We start from the raw sequence: 22,780 nt of genomic DNA on the forward strand, positions 1-22,780 counted from the left end.
TTGTGGGTGTTCCTATATTTAACTTATTTCACCTGTGTTACTCAGTCAAATAAGCATGATCGTTTTTACCGAAAATAGCACTCATCGAGATCATGGATTAGTGTTTAGTAGAGTCTAAAATGATTCTACCTTAGCGAGAAATTGCCAACCTGAAACATTATATGGTGCATCAGAGCAGCTCCCAAGTCTGCAAAAATTACCGTGATACCATCCTCCAACCCGAGGACACCAGTCAGCCTCAAGCCATTATCAGGGTCCATATGTCTCACAGTCTCACAGCAAAGCAGGGTGCATATGCAAACTGATCTGCATTTTGAAGACACTCCACTATCTAGATAATGTGATAGAACACTATAAAATATATCATATTACTGGTTACATGAGAATAGTGACAAATCAAAACACAACTTCCCTGGATTTTTGTATTTATGTAAAAAAGTGACCACAGACTCACCATACAGTCACTAGACCAAGTGATTGTACAAAGTAGAAAAAATAACTTCAAATCAATATTTATCATCGCCAAGGGAATCAAAAGCTACACCAGTCACAGTATAAACTCCTGAACACATCCACTTGCTTCCCTGTGTCCCAGTGTTTGGCATACAATCTGACTTGAAGAACATTGCTTGTCTCGAAAACTAGCAGTGTTGTTACCACAGGATTATGTAGACTCATCACCTTGTGTACACAGATGGTGGGGGTGGATAGTAATAGTAGAAGTAGTATGTAGCAGTTCACAAGTCACAAAAATTGAAAGCTGGCCAAATTCTGTATTCCATTACACCAAAGAATTTGATATGGTGAGATATGGACTATGGGAAGAGGTATGCAAAACTGAAGGCATCCAATACTTGGGAAAATAGGTGGACACTATTTCTTTTAATCTTTTCACCAATACAATCTATGATAACAGCCTTATGAAAAGTGGGATAACTATGAAAGACATCCTATGGGTCTCACTCTTCCCATTATGTGATCATTTATTGTCAATTTAGGTTATTTTGTAAGGCTTTCTCAGAACCTAACATACAAGGCATGAGCAGTTTTAAAGTCATAAAAATGAAAATACTATAAAAAAAGAGAGGACATGAAACCAGTGATAAGTATGATAAGAAGACAACATAAAGTTCAGAGAGCTATCTCAAGTGTTTCTTGGGACTCTCATTGTGCCCCTTTAAAATAATCAGTCAGCCAATGCATATACACTAGCAAGACTGTGGTCATAACACAATGTTTTTTCAACAGGATCACCGAATACACAAAATATCTGCAGGACACAAGAGCTGTTGATCTCCTTCAGTGCCACTCAATAGCTTGACTAAAAATTTCCATGCTCTTTCACCTACTACAATATATTATCTTCTTTTGATATTCTGCTTGTTATAACCCCTGTAAAAGACCGTTTGTATTCATTCATTCATCTTTGATGCCTGCTCCTAGGAGCTCCCACCAGGGGATGACCACGGCAGAAGAGTTTCCATCTCTTTCTATCCAGACACTCCCTCTTTGCCTGCTCAAAGTTTCTCAAGGATCTTTCACCCCTCTCCCTAACGTACTCTTGCAACCTATTTCTTCACTTCACTGGAGGTTATCCTCTAACATTCCCTCCCTCTATCTCACTCACACACACCCTTCTGGTCATCTCACTCTCCTCCATTCTCTCCATGTGGCCAAACCATCTTAAAGTCTGTTGTTTCACTTCTTCCACCACTCCAGACTTCTTCCCTTCACCCACGTGACACATTCCAAAACGCTCATACACACTTTCATTACTCATTCCATCCATTCTACTCACACCACAAGCAGTCCTCAAATAACTCCTTTCCACTGCCTGCCCTCTAGACCTTTGACTTTCATTCCAGGCCCATGTTTCGCTGGCATATGTGAGGGTTGGTACTATTACTGTATTTCTCAAATCCCTCTTTACCTCCATGCTCACACTTCTGCCATTCATGATACGTCCCAAAGACCCTGCCATCTTTCTTCCTTGCAATGCCCTTTCTCTTGTCTCTCCTACCACCATGCTTATACATAACTGTTCCAAGGTACTTAAACTCATTAACCTCCTCCATTTCTTCACCAATCAAAATTATTTTGCATTATTTTTCACATTCAATTCCCACTCTACATGGGTATACAAAATCCACAACCTCACTTCTACTTCGCTCACAAACCATCACTTTACTTTTATTGACATTTACTTTCAGCTTTCTCCTTTTACATACACTATCAAAAACAATGACCAAATTTTGTAAGTCACTTTCATTTTCTGCAATGAGCACTGTGTCATCAGCAAATAAGACTGAATTCAGTTTGTATGGTTGTGAAAACACAAACAATCCTTTACCATTGCCAACATGATGTTCATGTGAATGTTTGAAATGTAATGAAGGCAATTAGTCTGCCTCTCCATACTCTTTTATAGATTTGCTAAAGACAGTAAAGTCCACGGTGCAATATGAATAGTTATAACAAGGTGTAGTGGCCAATATAAAAGTAGTAGACTTTAGAAAAAAGCAAAGGGTGCACAGGTCTTACCACCTCGATGACAAACAATCATTATGTCTCAAGCAATGGTTTCTAGCCTTCAAATGACACAACTATGTACCTTGAAACACCTGAGACAGAGATATTTGTATCATTAAAAATGCCAAAATATTCTAAGGCAAGAAATTTGCTTCACTCAGTTAACTTTTTGTTCTAGTTGCTTCAGGTAGGGAGTTAAACACATGTGTATACAATATGACATTCCATACCACTTCACTGGGGTATTGTATTGAAAGTACTGAACCATATCTGAATTCTGAGGGAAGCAGTGATGCTGTGAGGGGTCAGGCAACCTCAGCATTTAGCAGCCAAGAGTCCTGCTATTGCTGATGCTCCCTTGCACACATGATGTCCTTCAGTTCTATTTGAACATGTCAACACAATATTGTCATTCGTTGATAGGCATTATATTAAACAGATAAAATGAATATATACAGGTCCAAATACAGAAAGTGACAGTGATTGCAATGAACTCTAAAGGAATTTGTTGTGATATAGTGATAGTGCATTCATATTAATTTGATGTAAAATTATAAATTTCAGAGTAAAAATAATGACATGGAAACATATGATTTTGTATTCTGATAAGATAAAAAGTTAAACCTAGTTTTCAATCAGCAATGATGTTCATAATTACAATATGTCTACCAGCAAAATAGTTGGTATTTGTAAAAGTTATAGAATACAACAGATTTTGTATGTCTCTCACTATTAAGGCATTATACTGTCACTAATTATAACCAGGTAACAAAATATACCTCAGTGTCTGCACTCTTTAACCATTTCAGTACATGCACACATACAAAAGTATACATTTGTATTCAGTGTAAGTCCAGCAGGCATTGAGAAAAAATGTCATGGTTTCTTGACATGCACACCACTCCTCAGCTAATAGAATATGCTGAATATGACTTGCAGCTGCACCACACACTCAGATGCAATGATGCACCCACACATTCCCTGGAGATCCATGTATCTTTGCTGTGTGTGTGTGTGCGCGTGTGTGCGTGCGTGTCCCTGACTCACTCGGTATAACATAGTCCAGGTTTGGGTTCAAGTACAGTTGTTTTACTGAGTATAATTACAAGTATATTGAAATATCAGAGTTCCAAGTACAAGTACTCATTTTTATAGTTGGATTCATGTATAGGTGCAATTGAATTGTACTTAAATCAAGTACAATTACCTCTTAGGTTATAAATTAGATATTTTGCAATAGTCTATGAAAATATTAAATTGTGTGTTTAGTTATAGGTACAAAAGTGAGTACTTGTACTCAGACTGCTATATATTAACCTGCTTGAGGTGATAAGCTGTTATGTTATGGATGAGGCACACACATCAGCCTCATAGTGAGTTGCCTGCAGTAGTAACAAGGGGACATGTTGCCAGATAATCAGCCATCCTTTTTTTTAGATGGACAGAAGAAGCCTGGTCATTTAAGCTCTGTCAGTCATGTCAAGCAAATCTGACAATGGCAGCTTGAAAATAAAATGTTGAAAACAGTAAAGGTCAGCTTAGGATCACATAAAAAAAAAAAAAATAAATAAATAAATAAAAAGTATTAAAGACTATATAAAAATATATGAAATATATATGCATTTTCCAACAACCAAACTGAGGAAGTTGTTGCCCCTAAAATAAAACATATCTGTGAAAGGGTGAGTTTGTCTTTGAGTCCATCACATGACATGACAAGGAAAGAAAAGTTCTAAGGTCAGAAAAGTAACGAGCATGTGAGGACAGCTGCCTCAAAAAGTATATTGCAGCCTCATTCCGACAGACATGCACACATTAAGGAGGGGAAAGGCATGTCATGAAGTCATAAAGGTGGATGTTAATTAATGAATATGATTAGTATTCAAGAACTCACCATGTCAATGTGAGTATACTGTGTGATATGTAACAATCTAGATTTCCAGGTATTAAATCCTCCTGTGCGAGCTTGAGCCACATATTTCAAAAAGGTGTCTGTCAGACTGAAGACTCATGGTAATCATTCAGACCACTGAAAACATAAATTCAACATCCATGAATGAAAATTAGTCTTCTAAGCCATTGATACTACTGCACAGTATATTCAACATCTTTTTACAAAATTTATCACAATTTTATGGTTTGGGGAACCTAACATCTATGCAAGCCATACAACCTTCTCTGTGGCCCAGCAAGGTTGCATCACAGGTGACCACCGACTACCATGAGGAAGACTAAGGAAACAGAATCTACAGAGCTAAGGAATGTACTGGTCAGGTGAAAAGGATTACAGAGGCAACAAGAAACCCCTGTGTCAGGTATCTGGAAGGCTCAATGCTGCTGGTTCTTACCACAGCCTAAGTACTACAGCCCATTACTAGTGTTGCAACATATCATATATTTGTGAAAAATGGCATCAACCAAAATTAGCTGCGAGGTGGCTGCCTGTGTTTATGAATAATTGTGACCAAGTTGTGACAACATAACCTTAATCTAAGTGTGACTCAAGATATGAATCAAATTAATAATACTTGTGGACCAGTCAACCACACCTGAAGAATATGTACTATACAAGATTTCCTTACTTGCCTAAACTTACAATAAACCACATGACTGTGAGGCATCAAACAGTGGACCAATCTATCAGATGGTTTACATGTTTGGTTACCCTCAGAAACCCAATTCATCATGACGGCAAGTCCTGGTTCAGAGAGACTTGAGAGGAGTCACTGACCTGCACATAGTACATCTATACATGTACAATACCAATGATATTTTCTCAGCCATAAATACAGCAGTAGTAAGTAGCTAGTCCACTCACACTTTCTGAAGCTGTAATGTGGTGTAGCAGCCAAGGAGACAGTAGGTCAGATGATTTTGCTCTTCACTAACTATTTCAAGGGATATTAATGTGAAACATCACAGCAGTTTGTTCATAGCTGAATATTCCGTCTGCTTCCTTTTTCTCTTCACATCTACTATTTCTCAAACACTACACTGAAAAGTGATGCTCTATATTGGTCCAAGTTCCATAAAGACTCATTACATAATAATCAAAGCTGCTCACTTCACTGCCTCTCTGGTGCTATGCAACGTACAGAAAACACGTAAGATGAAGCAAGACACCAAGACAAACACCAGTCAAGCTCAGCTGTAGCCCACAATTTGAAACAAAGTTCTTAAATCTAACCTTTCGAGCTCTTTCAAGGCCTCCTGTGTATTGTGTTAATTTGTAGAGTATCTGTATACTGTCTTTCAAGTGGTGTATGGAAAGGATATTTGGTAATTGTTTCATTTGGTGACTTCTTGATTATGCTGAGATGCATTTCACTAAAACAAGCATGACCTCTAACATCTGGCATCTCTGGTTGTGGCAGAGATAAAGTTTGGAAAGTATCAGATCCTGGAAGAGAGTTATGTTCACTTGAACGAGAAGTGATGATCATGGAATGTTTGATGAACTAATCTCACTCATTCTGAGTCTCCTTGAAATTCCTTTAGCAGAAGGAATGGCCCCAAAGAAGAAAGTACTAGTTCCTGTTCATACACTCCATCATTTTTCATGACATTACTCTTCCTTTCTCATTCTAATGACTTCCCTCACCTATTCCATCCCCAGCCTTTCTCTAAGATTGTAATTTAATACTCTGACCTATTTCATGGTGAGAAATTGACTTCTTATAATGCTCCACCACACCCATCTAGCTCATCTTAATCCCATCACTCCCATTTCTGCAGACAATTAAAACAGAAAGGCACCAGAAGTCTGTAAAGACAAAGATCTAAGAGGTCTCCAAGCCTTGGACAATGGGCCTCAACATCTAGTTTAACAAAAAAAGGGGGAACATGCAAGGCTAGAAGTTAGCCTCACAAAATACAACCTGCTCATGATGGCTGGCAAGTCTGTTGAGCAATCAATTACAGTCGTAAAGAATCTCTTGTACAGATCAGCTACATTATAGAACCAACCAAAATCTCTAAGGGGCTAACTGCTGACTCAAAAGATTCCACACAAAAACATCTTACAATGCAACTCAAAACTGTTCCTCACATTTTTCATCTCACCAGTTCCCCTCATCTTACTGATTAATTTCTGCTTCTTAAATTGCCACAATATTATGTTCCTTTATCTATCATTTTCATGCTAACTACTATTCTAAACTTGCTATCTGCATACCTCCATGATTCATGCAGCCCTGCTGCACATTACTATCTACTCTAGCTATCCTATATGCTGTCCAAATTCCCAATCCCAATGCTAATATCTTCGTTCTTTCATTATTTCACTGGTAAACTCTAGAACAGCCTTTGTTTGTCCACATTTCCTCTTTCCTAAGACTTGAATGCTTTCAAAAAGATTGTATCACCATACACTTCTTACCAAATGTAACCCTCTCTTTTGACTTCTCCTACTGCTCTGTTTGCAGTTGTGATATACTGAGCTTTCTTTTTGCTGGCTGTACAGAAAGGAGTCATGCTTGTTTAGTTTGTGCCGTATTACACCAATGAATTCTTAGAAGAGCTTATTATGCTATTCACAATTGCAGGAGTCTAAATGGCTGCTCCTCAACTCGTCATTACATCAGGATTTACTGTTTCACCAAGTTTTTACATAACAAAGTGAGTGTCTCATTGAATGTGCATATTGTGGCCTTAAATGGCTTGTATCACACCCTATAAGTAGCTGCCTTTTGTTTTCCACAACAACAATGAATCACAAACATCATTTTCACAGATCTGTCACTATTTGTGGCACTTCCCATTTCTAAAAAGTTTTCTTATATTACACAAGTTACACGAAACCTTTAACCCATTGTCAATTGTGACACTGGACGTACTTCATACTGTAAAAGCTTTTGTACAGCAGAAATGTATCAGAGTGGCATTTGTACAGTCTCACTTTCAATACATTAGACTCACAATGTAGTAGATGAACACTTCACCGGAATGGTCACTAACCTCCTTCAACCACTTCATGAGAAATGCTGTGTAGTCTGTGTCTCTGCAGCACTTTGCCTTTTTACATCACACTGAGGACAAACATTTGCACCGCAGAATAGGAGAACCTACGGCAAGAACTTGTTTAGCAGCAGACCCCATCACGGCAATCCTCACCACTCTGCCCACCTGCTGCACACACTATGGCACATATGACCTGCAATGTTTCAAGCTGATTCTCCTCCACACGAGTGGGCACTTCCCAGCTGTGTGTTGCCTCACCCTCACCCAGCAGACCCCAGGTGGGCACAACTCACTTCTGTGCTGTCTCTCCTGCACCCAGATGAGCGCTCCTCACTTGTTTTGCCTCCCCGCACCCACTACACTCCACCATGCACATCACGGGATGGACCTCCACCACTGGGTACGGGACAGTGGAAATGCTGGCAAGATGAGAGAATGAAGGTGGTGTAAAGAAAATGGGAAGGAGTATGGAGACAGAATATGGGAAAATGAGGGTACTGTGAAATGGGAGGGAGTATGAAAACTGACTATGGGAAAATAAAGGTGTTACTAAGAGTACATAGGGCAATCAAGTACGTGGTAGAGGTCTATATTAGCGAGGTGAGGGTAGTGATGTGGTGAAGGGTGAGTGGTGGTGAGCCAGAGGTGTGCTAGGTGAGGGCGGGGTGAGGAGCGAGGTGGGGTCACACATAGCGGTCGAGGTGCTGCTGGAAGTTGGTGAGGTAGGTGGTGAGCTCATCCACGGTGGGCCGTTCCTGGGGGGCCGTGGTCCAGCAGAAGGTCATGGCCTTGAACCTGAAACAACAATACCACACTGAAATCTCTACCTCTGTCTGTCTGTCGGTTTATCTCTCTAGTAAATGAGTTACATGATATCAAAACAAACATAAAGGGCATGTAACTGAATATGATAATGATAATCATAATAAAAAATTATTGTTTTAGCCAGGGAACTTGCATATTCATCATTATTAGTGAGACCTTTTCCTACAGAGGCTAAGAGAGGAGTTTTAGTGTTTTCAGCAAAGATCGTCAATAGTAAGAGTTAAGTCTTATTCATTGCACACAGTGGATCAAGGACAATGCTCACAGTTCATCAGGGCAGTTGATGGGCTGTGCCAGCCTGACACCCTGACGCAACACAGCTGCCATCTCAAATGGGTCAATCTCAGCATATGGCTGTTGGCCCAGCGTCATCACCTCCCACAGCAGCACACCCCACGACCACTGAAACGGGACCACAATGGGGAGATTATGTAGTGACTCTGTGGTGAATATAAAACCACAGAACAGAGGATGAGAGACTGTATTATGAAGGGAGTGCTGATGATGTGGTGGTGAATTGTGTTGTCATCTGCATTTTGACTTCTGTAAGCCTTCAGAGCCTAAAATAGCAGCTCAACACTGCTGCTTCTCCCACAGCTGATACTGGTGATGATGGGAGGCAGAAAGAAGAGAGAAATAATGAAGGCAGGTAATTGGATCACCATAGTAGAGGTATGGTATAAGGAAAAAAAAATTACACACACTTAAGACATTTTCTGTTATCTTCCTTTCATTCATCACTCACCATAACCATCACAATCACACACAAAAACAATCACTACCACTGGCAAACAGCATTACTAAAGTGACACCTACTTTTCACCCCCTCCCCACCCCCACATACAAAGATATGGAGCCAGGACAATAGGAGGATAGCTTAGGCCCTACACTACACTACAACAAAGTAAATACACATGCACATAAACTGGCCTGACTTACCACATCTGAGGCTGGTGAAAAGACCTTGTGTGTGAGGCTCTCCAGTGCCAGCCACTTGATGGGCCGGTTGTGGTTGTCCCCAAGGCAGTGGTAGTCCCCGGGGTAGAGGTCCCTTGATAGTGCACAGTCTGCCAGCTTCACCTGCAGCCCGCCGTTTACACTGGAGAAAGAGTATGAAGAGGAAGGGCATTGGTAAAGTGTGAACAATCATTGGAGGATGCTAATATGACATCCATGATAAAAAAAAAAAAAATAAATAAATAAAAAAATCTGGACAAATGAAATTACAGGGAGACTATAAGAGGAAAGATACCAATGAGGATATTTAAGAAAATGAACAGGAAGAAGACAAAGAAAACAGGAACAGAGGAAGAGATAAAGGACACTTGAACAAAAAAATGAAAAAGATACAAACAGTAATGTTACCAACGTTATCACTCAAAACATTCACACACAAGTACTCACACACAGTTGCGGGTGGCGACATCTTTGTGCAGAAGCAGGCGGGAGTGTAGGTAGGCCAGCCCATGCAGCACCTGAACACCCACTGACACCACCTCCCTCGTTACCAAGGTGTGACACCCCTGCAGGAACCTGGTGAAGAGGGAAGAAAACATTCATTTTAAGTACCTGCTTGTATTTCCCACAAGAATGAAGTGAAACCCAGGAAAAGCAGAAATAACATGAGACTGTGTTTACAGTCCAAAAAATAAATAAACAAATAAATAGGAAAGGAATCAAAAGGATAAGTATATGATAAGTAAAACATTTACACATTTTTAGCTTCTAATATTTGTGCTCATTCTCACTTGCTGTCTTATAATTATCATCACTATTTCCATGAAATGTTTACTCCCTATCATGGTATATATAACAAATGAGTTAGACTGTGATAATGATGAGAATGATAAAACAAGCATGACACTGAACTTCAGATCACCAATGTCATTTACCCCAATTTCCACTTAACTCACTTTTGATCTGCCTGCATGTACACATGTATTGATTTAACAAAAAATCTGCCTACTTACTTTAGTTAATATGGCTGATGACAAGGCATTTTTCATGGGATAGAGGAGGCATATGGAAAAGAAATGGGGGAAAAAAAAGCATTGTGCTCACCTCTTGAGGTTTCCTTGTGAGGAGGCAGGGAGTATGACACAGGGGGGTGCCTCAGGGGGGGACACTACTGCTCCAAGCACCCCCAGCAAGTTGTCATGGGAGAGGCCAGCCAGCATCAGTCCTTCACTCAGCAAGACAGTGCGCTGACTTTCACTCGCTGACTCTGTAAGTCAAGTGTACAGTTACACTTTCAGTTATATAGAAAGATAGTACACTGTACCCTTGCATCCTTCATGCAACCCTGCAACCATATTTTCCATCAGCAGCTTCAGACCAACCTGTTACAGTTTTGATGGTGACAGACGTGGGATGGGGCTGGTCTGGGGGCTGGTACAGAGCGCGGTACACCCGGCCAAAGGTTCCCTCCTGCTGTACCTCCCTCAGCTCCACCCACTCCCGGCCTGCCCGCAGCCCAGCCAGTCGAGCAGAGAGGTCACCTGAGGATTGGAGGGAATGAGGGTAGATTAGGTGTTGCTGCCAGAGACAGTGAGAGAAATGTTCAGTGATCTGACCATCCTGCAGTAGTAGCTAAATATGAGAAAGAAATGGGAAAATGGAACAAATCGACAAGTGGCAAGTGAGATTTAAGTCACACCAACAATGACTCACTCTGTCTCGGGTCAGTGTACTGCGGCTCAGGGCTGGCAGTGGTGGTGGTTGTGGTGGCGGTGGTGGTATTAGTGGGTTGTGGGGAGCGGCGAAGTTCACTGAGGGATGAGTGGGAGGCCTTTCCCCCCACCCCTGGCCCTGGCACCTCCCCAAGCCCTGCTCCACCTCGGCGGTTATTGGGAACAGCTGCGGTTGGACCAGATGAGTTTCTTGCCCCTGCTGTGCCCCGCCGTCTGAGTGAGGAGAGGTGAGACAGGTCATTATAGCCTATACTGCATGGTCTCTTTCCCTTCCCCTTCATCTGTCTCTGTTTTTATATGTCTTTTTACTTTTCTTTCTCCAAAGAACTTTTTGGATATGGTTTTCATTTTGTGTCTATATGTTTGTCCTGTTTGTCTTTGTCTCTATTTGTCTTCATCCATCTGTGTTTGCCTGTCTGTTTATGTTTGTCTTACATACATAAAAAATACACAGATGCACACACTTATGTACAGACACACAAACACACACACACACACCTGGGCCCATACATCTTGTTGTGGTGTGAGTGGTTCAGTGCTGCCAGTGCTGCCACCAGTGCCAGGAACACCCCCAAGCAAGCCAATGTCACATACACCACTGTAGTTGAGTGGCCACTGCTGCCCATCACCTCCATTTGCACCGCTTCACTCTCTGAAAACAAAACAAATATACTATATACTTCTACAGTCACTTGTAATTCGACATTATTAGTGATAAATCTGAATACTTTCATCCTTCAGCTACACTCTTGCCCTGTCCACTAACCTATATATTATATATAACTATATTAACACAGTGGTGTTCATTATGGGACCTTAATTCTAACTGATGTCATTTCCATGGCAATGGATCAGAGGCTATTTCACTCTTCAGTCCATCACCAAATAATATTCACAGAAATTGTCTAATATGCCTCCTCCACTTATCATTATTTTTTTTATTTGATGCACATTTTATATCTCAGTATCACATTCACAACTCACCTCTGAGGCAGACCTTCTTACGGTGGATGGTGAGTGTTGTGATGTCTGCCAGGGAGGTGTTCATTGGCACCTGCAGGGTCACTGTCACATCCACCTGCAACAACCAAGAGAATGTCTACAGGCAGATCAACAGTTAGCTAAATATTCTTAATAAGGGGAGCGTCTGCTGTGTTTTTTTTAAAAAAATCAATAACATTGAAAATATTCATGTCATGATTTCATTATTCAAGGAATAGCCCATGGAAAAATACCGCGGAAGTGACCGCCATTTTGATTGAGAGAGCGGGAACTCAGTCTCTCACCAAGGCGGGAAAACTAGAAGGCAGGAACAGCGCGCTATTTCAAATCATATTCGTTATTACTAACAAAGCTGAGCTATGTGTGGGATGCATGACCCACTATTACCAAGTGCATGTGTTTGGTTATTAATAAATAATAAATCAATAGCCGTTAGGGCGTTTTAGTGTAAGTGTTGCACAGAAAACGAGATGTCACTGTGGCGAGAGCTGGCATCTTGACCGCGGCCGGGCCGCTGAGCATTGTGGGTCTTGCCGCTCCCTGCAGCCATCTTCCTCCGAGACTTCACAGCGTCGAGACGTCCCTCACCAGCCTCCCGTGCCACGTGTCCATCGTGGTGGTTTACCTGCCTTTGTAGTATCCACAAGTCCAGCGTGACTGTGTACTGCAAGGCGAGGGAAGCCGTTGGAAGGTAAGGAGGGCACGCCGTGTTGCAGAGAGGAATGAGAGAGGACTGAAGAAGGACTCCAGGGCTCCAGACCACGAGGTAGAACAGGTGTGGCTCCCGCTTCGCCAACCATCAGTTAAGTAATCTATTTGCATAGGATGTTTTACGATAGATAGCTAGGTTGCTGTGTGCCTGGGATTAATTAATTATTTCTCAAGTTCCAGCGAGTTTCTTTGTTGCTTTAAATAAACTTTAGAGCAGGTTCATCTGGTCTTTGCTTGTCCTATGAGTAGTGTGACTGGTCATTTAAATAATAAGTGACTAGAGGGCCTGTGAGTCTGAGACCTCAATTTTCAGATATTTTATTTTATATTTTTTATTGCTGAGAATTTACGGGATTTTCGGAAGTCTAGACCTTTCAAGAACCCCACATAAAATGGCGCCCGAACAGGGACTGACCTCACACTCCATAGGAAAGTATTGGCTGTTAGGCTTGAAGTATTTATCTCGCAAGATGTCTGTCTCACAGTGGAAACTGGAAGCGGAAGTGTTAGGGTACAATGCTAAGGAACCCAGAGAGTACATAATCAAAGAGCAAGAGAAAGCGAGAGAAAAAGAAAAGGATCAATACCAGCTAGAATTACGGAAACTAGAAGCTGAGAGAGAGCGAGAAAAGGAGGCCCATGCAGTAAAAATGGCCGAGCTAGCGGCCGACCATCAGGCCCCGCCAGGAAGATGCCTACAGGCACAACAGGCAGCGACGTAAAAAAAAAAAAAAAAAAAAAAAAAAAAAAAAAAAAAAAAAAATCTGAATAATATAGTAGTTTCTCCAAAGCTAAAGCTTAATCATTTCAAAGAAGGTGACAAGATAGAAATATTTATAGCGCGGTTTGAGGAAGCCGCTAACTTAAAGCAGTATGACAAGGTCACCATGCGTGTGCAATTCATGAGTCTTTTTGAAGGTAAAGCTTTGGAGGTGATTCATAGATTGGATGATAACTCTCGTGAGTATAAAGATATGAAGGAGGCATTATTGGCAGCTTATGGAATGTCTGTTGATGATTTAAAGAATCAGTTCTCCTCTGCCTCCATAAATGATGATGAGACAGCAATTCAATTTGCTGCTCGCCTCAAGGGGTACTTAGATCAATGGCTCAAGAAAGATGGTGCTGAGGAGACAGTTGAAGGTGTAAAGGACCTAATCTTGCGTGCGCAGTACGTAAAATCCTGCCCAGATGAATTAGTCACAAGGCTCAAAATAGACAAGGTGAGGAAATTGGAAGTTATGAAGTAAATGGCTAATTCCTATTTTGAGGCCTGCGGTAGGACGAAAAAGCCTGATATTAAAAGCAATAACATGCTGAGTGAAGTTCCTAGAAAGATTGGTTCAGGCGTCGCCACCCACCATGGTGCGATCAGCCAAGCGTGGCCTTTAGCCAAAAGTAACCAACATTATGCACCGCGTCCGAAGACTGGAAGTTATGGGTCGCGACCGTATCAGGGTAATAAGTGGCACAAAAATGCTGCAGTAAGACAAGAAAGTGCAACGCAGCATGGTAATTATGGTAGAAATCAGGGTTCGCCACCACCTGTGCCTTCCGTGAACGGCCAGTCTCGCGATGAGGCGCAAAATCCATGACTAGTGGCTGGAACCGCCACAAATCAGTACGATGAGCGGTTGAATTTAAGTAAAGGTTGGGTAGGAGACCGAGAGGTTATGGTGATGAGGGATAGTGGTTCTACCATTTGTACACTGAGGCACAGCTTAGCTAGGAGCCATGAATTCACAGGCAAACGTAGAAAAATATGGCTGTTGAATAGCGCGCCAGTGATAGCTCCTGAAGTCAAGATAAAAGTCAAGTCATCCTATTACACAGGCTGGACCATGGCGGTGACACTTGAAACACCGCTCTATGATTTAGTGATTGGCAACATTCCCGGAGCTACTAACGGGGTAAGTAAAAATGCAGTCACTCAAACACCTAATGCGGTGTTGGAGCCAGAGGATTTTGGGGAAAGTGAAAGGTTACAAGAAGGTGAGCCTCAGATTGGTGCAGCAGTAGTGACCCGAGCAGCTGCTAAGCGTAAGAGTACTGTTAGGCCTTTCATGGTTACATCTCTTGGAGATCTAACTAACAGCGAGGACGTCAGGAAGGAGGTGGAGAGAGACGACACCCTGCACGGCGTACGCAAACGTTTGCAGGAAAACAGTGTCATTCAGCTGAACGAGAACCGCGTCAGTTTTATCAAGCAGCGTGGCTTGATATATAGGCAGATTATTTCTCCCTCGGGTGAACGGAAATTGCAGTTAGTTGTGCCTGCGAGATACAGAGGGGCTGTTCTCAAGTTAGGTCACAGTACTACTCTAGGCGGTCACATGGGAAGGACCAAGACACTCGCTCGCGTACAAGCACATTTTTATTGGCCAGGGATAGGCCAGGAGGTAGCTAGATTCGTGAGGTCGTGCGATGTGTGTCAAAAGACTATAGAAAGGGGTAGGGTAAGGCCTGCTCCCTTACAGCCACTGCCCATTATTGACTCTCCCTTTGAAAGAGTAGCAGTAGATTCAGTGGGGCTGATCGAGCCCCGAGCCAGCGATGGCTCCCGGTATATTCTTACCCTTGTAGATTTTGCCACGCGTTGGGCAGAAGCAGTGCCGCTAAAGAATATAGAGACTCAAACTGTGGCTGAAGCTCTCATGGCTATATTTTGCCAAGCAGGTACACCCAGACAAATACTGAGTGATTGAGGTACTCAGTTCACCTCAGGGATGATGGAGGAAGTACTCCGTCTGCTAGCGTGCAAGGGGTTACGCACCACGCCCTACCATCCCATGGGGAATGGACTGTGTGAATGTTTTAACGGCACACTTAAAAAAATGCTTAAACGCATGGCTGTCGAACAACCCAAAGAATGGCCTAGGTACCTGGCTCCTTTGTTGTTCACGTACAGAGAAGCGCCACAGAGCTCCACCAGGTTCTCCCCGTTTGAGCTAGTGTATGGTAGGTCGGTTAGGTGGCCGCTTCAGTTACTGAGAGAGCTGTGGGATGACAATGTGCCGGACCCGGACGTCAAGACCCAGGGGATGGCTGAGTGGGGGGGGGGGGGGGTGCCCCCAATGTTGGTTTGAGTTGGTCAAAAGTCCTATTGAGTTGGTCATTTTTTTTTGAATGGCCACAGGCGGAGGGATCAGGGAGCATGGGGTCGATCATGCGTTATTCGAACTGTATACTGCTCCCTGCAGGGGTTAGCGCTGGCTGTTTTTGGGTGATCCTCTCCTCCTTCCATGCACATGTATCCCAGGTGGTGAGATAGAGATGTGTGGATAGGACACTCGCAGTGAATAATAAGGGTTGTAGACTGACTGTAGTAGAGGGCCTTGCCCCTTGAGAAACGTCTAACCACACACGCTCACTCACCACACTCCCACCATTTTGTTGTGACTGAACCCCCCGAATGAATGGTTTGCTGCTTTGCCATGGTTGGGTTTGTGACATAAATGACTGAGTGGTCATGGTTTCCCCCCCCCCCCCCCTAACTGCATTCCTCCTTATCCATTGTCAAGACCACATACCAGTATGTGTTAGATCTAGGTGACAGGCTGAGAGAGACCTGTAACATTGCTAAGGAGGAGTTACTCAAAGCAAAACAAGTACAGAAAAGTTACTATGATAGGAAGGCAACGTTGCGTAAGCTCAGTGTAGGAGAACAGTGTCTAGTTTTGCTTCCCACAGCGAGCAACAAGCTGTTAGCTCAGTGGAAGGGACCTTACGAGGTTCAGGAGAAGGTTAATGACCTTAATTATATTCTCCTGGTTGATGGACACCCAAAACGGTTCCATATCAACATGCTGAAACAATACTACCAGCCAGAAGCCGCAGCAGGTTGCTTGCGAGAAAGTGAGCATGATGATGAGAGGGTGAGGTGTCTAGAGTTAGTTAAAGCTCACTATTCTCAACCTCAGACCATAGATGTGTGAGTGGCAGTAGTAAAGTATAAAAAGGGACAAGCCAATGTTGGGGCGGATTTCTGTCGCGTCTGGTAGCAGAGCAAGCTGATCAAGGTGGAAGTGAGGCGTGGGTGCAGTGAAGTGGACAGGTTAGGTGGCTCGGAGACTTTATATTCGGATCTTGGGACCTTAAGATTCATCTGAGTCGAGGAACCAAGTGACGAAAGTGTTCAGACTAGGTGGGTTCGAGGATGGTTGGCGGAGAGTTTTGTGGCATGCTTAAAATTTAAGTTGCATGGTATGGTGCATGGTGCGATAATGTAGGAAAAATTAGGCAGTTAGCCAGGAATTTATACAATAAGTTACACCATTTTACACCTACCTACAGCTACTCCACATCTGTCCCACCTACACTATGTATACATACATAACACCACTTACATTTTGTGAATAATTGTGGTGAAGTTCGCCAAGCCCGCTCTAAAAGGTACTGGCGCCTCGCTATGGAGTTTTCCCTCTAGTTTGAGTAGTAACGTAAATGTTGAGGTTTTTCACTTACAGGCGAAAAGTCAATTACCTGAGCAGAGGTTAACTGACATACACCACAGTGTGAGAGATTGTGTGAAAAGTGTGAGAACGTTGTCAGGAACATGCTAATCTGTAGGTGCAGGTGTAGGGCATGTTACCAGTGTTGGCAGCGTATCACAGTCAAAAAACTTTTCTCTGAAGACAAAAGTTTTCTTAAAGGGGGGGCAAAATGTCATGATTTCATTATTTAAGGAATAGCCCATGGAAAAATACCGCGGAAGTGACCACCATTTTGATTGAGAGTGGGAACTCAGTCCCTCACCAAGGCGGGAAAACTAGAAGGCAGGAACAGCGCGCTATTTCAAATCATATTCGTTATTACTGCCAAAGCTGAGCTATGTGTGGGATGCATGACCCACTATTACCAAGTGCATGTGTTAGGTTATTAATAAATAATAAATCCATAGCCGTTAGGGCGTTTTAGCGTAAGTGTTGCACAGAAAACGAGATGTCACTGTGGCGAGAGCTGGCATCTTGACCGCGGCTGGGCCGCTGAGCATTGTGGGTCTTGCCGCTCCCTGCAGCCATCTTCCTCCGAGACTTCACAGCGTCGAGACGTCCCTCACCAGCCTCCCGTGCCACGTGTCCATCGTGGTGGTTTACCTGCCTTTGTAGTATCCACAAGTCCAGCATGACTGTGTACTGCAAGGCGAGGGAAGCCGTTGGAAGGTAAGGAGGGCATGCCGTGTTGCAGAGAGGAATGAGAGAGGACTGAAGAAGGACTCCAGGGCTCCAGACCACGAGGTAGAACAGGTGTGGCTCCCGCTTCGCCAACCATCAGTTAAGTAATCTATTTGCATAGGATGTTTTACGATAGATAGCTAGGTTGCAGTGTGCCTGGGATTAATTAATTATTTCTCAAGTTCCAGCGAGTTTCTTTGTTGCTTTAAATAAACTTTAGAGCAGGTTCATCTGGTCTTTGCTTGTCCTATGAGTAGTGTGACTGGTCATTTAAATAATAAGTGACTAGAGGGCCTGTGAGTCTGAGACCTCAATTTTCAGATATTTTATTTTATATTTTTTATTGCTGAGAATTTACGGGATTTTCGGAAGTCCAGACCTTTCAAGAACCCCACAATTCACATGTCTTCGTACATGCCTTGGCTAGCTTGTGGCAAAATATTATAAAGAAATAAGCAAAAATGACAGAGTTATGGCTGAATTCAACCCCCCGCCCTCTTCCGTTTGTCACTCACGTCACTATAAAACACTTCACCATAAGCATACATTGCACATGAAAATAATCAGGATCATACGCTAATAATTAAAGACATAGCAGACGCTCCCCTTCAGGTCATCCATCAGCATGGAGATAGAAGGGAATGAAAATGATATGACCACCAAGTATTGTAAATGTACCTCAGTAGTAAGCTTTCTGGTGCAAGTGAGACGCAGGGTCCAGGAGGACAGCTTGGTGGGCACCAGGCCATGGTCACTTATGTTGCACACTGGCTGCAGCACTGCCTCAGGGTTGGCAACACTTACAGACAGGGTGTAAGGCATCTGCAAGTTGTGGGAGTCACCAAAATGATAAATTAGAAATATTAAATATTGTGTTGAACCTCTGGAAGAAAATGAGAGATGAAAAAGCCATGGAGTATGGACAACAGTAGAAGGCTTTTACTGTTGTCATCCCCTGGAGGAGGTCCAAAGAAAAGTGACCAGAACACTTAAAATAAGAAAAAAAGAATAATATGGAAATATACTACAATAATTCTTCTGTCAAAACTGATCAAATCAGAGCCACAATAAAATAGGTCCATTAAGATCACAAAACTATACTACATTTAATTACGTCCTACCATTGCAATCCTTTCTATAATGTCCCTTTATAGTGTCCTCAACAAATATATAGTTGAGGCAGAGTTCATTTGTGGATGTATGCTCAAAAACATTACCCAACTTACAGTACCGGTACAATATATTGAATACATAAAATTACATAAATATACATCAATGTTTTGAAAAAAAAAAACTAAATAACAAGACAGAAAATTTGGGTGGATATTGTTATAGCATTACAGGTAAGATTAATCAGTTGCCCACTTGTATGGCAGGCATCAGTTAAAATGCATGTGGTAACACTGGATTCTGTGCCTATGCTATGGCCCACACTGCATCTCATTCTGATTACTTCATACACCAACCCATTCCTTGCACTTTATATACTCAGTGCTGTGTCCAGTTCGATATTGCTGCTAAGCTTAGCCCTGACCTATTCTATTCCAATAAACTAGCTCCTAACTTCTTCAGCTTCCCTACACTTCAGTAGCCCCTTACCGTGCGTCCCTGCAGTGCCTGCCAGTAGAAGGTGAGGGCGTCGAGCTGGGGTGGCACCACGATTTCATAGCTGAGAGCATAGTGGTTGACTGTGCCATTGTGTACATACCAAAGCTGAGAGCTGACACCTGTTGAGGGAAATGTTTGAGTGATAATATGCAAGACAATATGAAGCAAAGTAGTGCATATCAAATTACATCTCTGAGGGGGAAGGAAATGAGGATGATGATAAAAATCAACAGTACGGTACATGATAAAAACAGTGTGTGACGACATACTGGTTGAGGGGGTCAAGCACGGGCAATGTTATAAACTAATAGTAATTCTAGCAATGCCAAATATGTATTTAGTTGCTCTTCTAGCTACCTCAGCATACCTATTCTTGTCATTGGTTTAACCACTCTTTATTTACATATGTACTTTTTTGTATAATTTCTCATATAACTCTTTAGTAGAGGCTTTGGTATACAAGCAGTCTAACAGACTTAAATACTTCCTAAAGTTAAGTTAGACCTCAAAACAGTTCCACACTTAATTACATCAATTTTGTTTATATTTGCATAATTTGATAGCTTGTACTATACTCTACCTCACCCAAACATGTGGCTGTGATGTAGGTCTCTCGGGAATAAGAGGGAGTACAGTGTTGACACGTTTTTAACCCCATGTTGGTTGCCTCTCTCTCTCTCTCTCTCTCTCTCTCTCTCTCTCTCTCTCTCTCCACCTTTGCTGTACTGTACTGTACTGCTGTACTGACGCGTCGATTAGATTAGATAGTAGAAACAACAAACAGCCTATTAGATAGGACCAAGAGGTCTGTTGCTGTTTGCTTTTCCTTTGTATTCTTTTGTATTCTCTCTCTCTCTCTCTCTCTCTCTCTCTCTCTCTCTCTCTCTCTCTCTCTCTCTCTCTCGTTTATTCAACCGGATTTATTATGTTATAATACAAAAATTGTGGGAAATTATATGAACAAAAAATCTCTCCACCTGTGTGGATGCCTTGAGTGTCTGGGTGATAGCCGGGAGTGTTACCGTCACAAGGATTTGAATGTATTTTTTTATCATACCTATGTCAGCTTATTTTAACATACATTCCTTCACAATATAATCTAAATATAATTGTGAAACTACTTACCCATCTCAAAACGTAAAGGAAACTCAATAATAAGTGTAGCATTTTTTAGTAACACTGTAAAATATGTATGCCATGTTTCTTTATATGCTTATAAATATCTTATCCATAATAAGTTAACTGTTCTTTCATATGTTATAATACTAAGATTAAATGTGTATGCATATTTGCATATCATATTTGCCATGGTTTTATTTATATTAGAACATTTCTACATTGATGGCTAGGAGATGCGTGGCAACGCTGTACAAGGGATCCCGTACGCTGAGCCCGCCCACAACCGCACGTTTAGTTCAGCCGGAGTACAACTTAATAGCTTGTGATGACATACTATTTTAAAGGTTTCGGGAAAATACAATTACCTGGGCAGTGTTTTCTAAAACAGTGGAACTAATCAACTATCCCTGCTTAATGTAATTTACCTATGAATGGTAACCTATAGTCATTAACTAGTAACTCCTTGACCAAAGAAAAAAAAAAAAACTAACCTGTCTATTTAACAATCTAGAACAATAACCTCATTATTTAATCTTTTGATTTCACATCAACATTTTTTTTGTCATTGAAGTATATGAGTAAACATGACACTACTCAAGGGGCCAATATTTATGGGCCAATTAAAAGTAATGACTAAGAAGGGAAGCACCTAGCTGGTCTGTATATATATACTATGAACACAAGACTGATAACCCATGGGAGACATTGTTCATGTGGTGTTTCTGAATAACAAACCCACTTTACTCCACTTCGCTACTAACCCCATGAAGTAAAAATGTTCTTCCTATTCCCGCCCCCTTCCACCTGATAACTCACAACACCTTCTTCACCCCCCCACCTCACCCCCCCCACATTCTTCCCCATCGAGCCGCCCACTCTTCCCTCTCTCCCCGCCCACTCCCCCACTTCTCCCTCTCTCCCACTCCTTCCTCTCTCCCCACTCACCCAACAGCTGCTTCACGTCCTCCGCGTCCACATACAGGTCAAGAGAGCCCCGCACCTGCCCCGCCACCAGCACCAGCACCACCCACACCCGCACCCACATCTTGCTGCCTCATGGGTCACTGAAGCCCCTGTCCACGGCCACGCCCTCGCCGTCACGCAGGAATGGCTGGCGCGGCTACCACAGGGAGGGAGTGTGGCCCATAGAGACGCCTTGTTCCCCTTCACCCGCCATCTTTGTTGACACCCGTTGTCCGGAGCCTCGTGTGACACCCTGGCCTCGGCTTCATCATGATCCCTGTTTTGGCTTCAATTCACTACTATTTTGTCGGTTTTAGTCTTTTATATACGTTCAGTGACATCTTTTCTCTCCATATCTCTTGTTTTTTGTTTGTTTCTTGCCCTTTGGGTGATCTGGCCTCGGCTTCATCGGGTTTCCTGTTTTAGGCCTTGATTCATTATTATTATACCAGTTTCAGTCTTTACTATACTTTCAACGGCACCTTTTCTCTATATATTTCTTGTCCTATGTTTATGCATGCCTCTGTTGCTTAGCTTTGGGCCATCTGTCTATTTTGTCAGCTCGATCACCTGCTTGCCCACGATCACTGTCTCTCTGTTCTGACACTGCCAGCGTCTCCGTAAACTAACCTCCATTGAGCTAATAAGGATGCATAGTGACATATTCTTTTAACTTTATCAGTAAGGGTACATTGCGATCATTTTTATGCAGCGTCGCCAAAGTAATCGGACGGAGCCTAGTAAACAATCGGGTCGGTTTTCTTACTTCGCCAAGACGGGGTACTTGACTGTTTTCCTAATAATTTCTCACGTGATGCTCTAATAAATAAACAAAGGACACTGAATTGCTTTTTTTCTGTTATTAGGCTTTCGGTGCTGGTATTTGGGTCGTTGCTCAAAGTCGCGCGTGTTTGGGCGTTGGTCATCCCTTCCCCTGCGTCAGTATGTAGGTCAGCGGGCAGGTCACGGCAGTACAGGGAAGTGTTTTGGTGCCACGCCCGCAACTAGGGAGTAGGTAAGAAAACACCTACCAAAACGGGCGTAAGCCACTCCCGGTGAGGTATAGCCTATACAGGAAGCAGGGTGGGTGCTGCAATCCCATCAAAGACCCTTTCCGTGTCCTCACTTATTTCCGTTTTCCTAATGTCTCATTAACACCAGAGAGTAGTTCAGCATGCTCTCTAAAGACAGATCCTCTCA

At 42.5% G+C, this 22,780-nt stretch overlaps 1 protein-coding gene across 1 annotated transcript; it reads right to left on the minus strand.

The window, feature by feature from the left end:
* Positions 1 to 408: 408 nt before the first annotated feature.
* On the minus strand, positions 409 to 21,811 carry LOC127008091 (tyrosine-protein kinase Dnt-like). The gene is made up of 12 exons (XM_050879664.1): positions 21,563 to 21,811; positions 19,490 to 19,617; positions 18,569 to 18,712; positions 11,988 to 12,081; positions 11,502 to 11,655; positions 10,984 to 11,216; positions 10,653 to 10,811; positions 10,375 to 10,537; positions 9,718 to 9,846; positions 9,253 to 9,412; positions 8,579 to 8,715; positions 409 to 8,283 (listed from the first exon to the last, which is right to left on the minus strand). Exons 1-12 carry the CDS (start codon positions 21,660 to 21,662, stop codon positions 8,172 to 8,174), a joined length of 1,713 nt encoding a protein of 570 aa, XP_050735621.1. The 5' UTR covers positions 21,663 to 21,811; the 3' UTR covers positions 409 to 8,171.
* Positions 21,812 to 22,780: the final 969 nt, after the last annotated feature.

The sequence above is a fragment of the Eriocheir sinensis genome, chromosome 37 (genome assembly GCF_024679095.1).
Source record: "Eriocheir sinensis breed Jianghai 21 chromosome 37, ASM2467909v1, whole genome shotgun sequence".
Taxonomy (NCBI): domain Eukaryota; kingdom Metazoa; phylum Arthropoda; class Malacostraca; order Decapoda; family Varunidae; genus Eriocheir; species Eriocheir sinensis.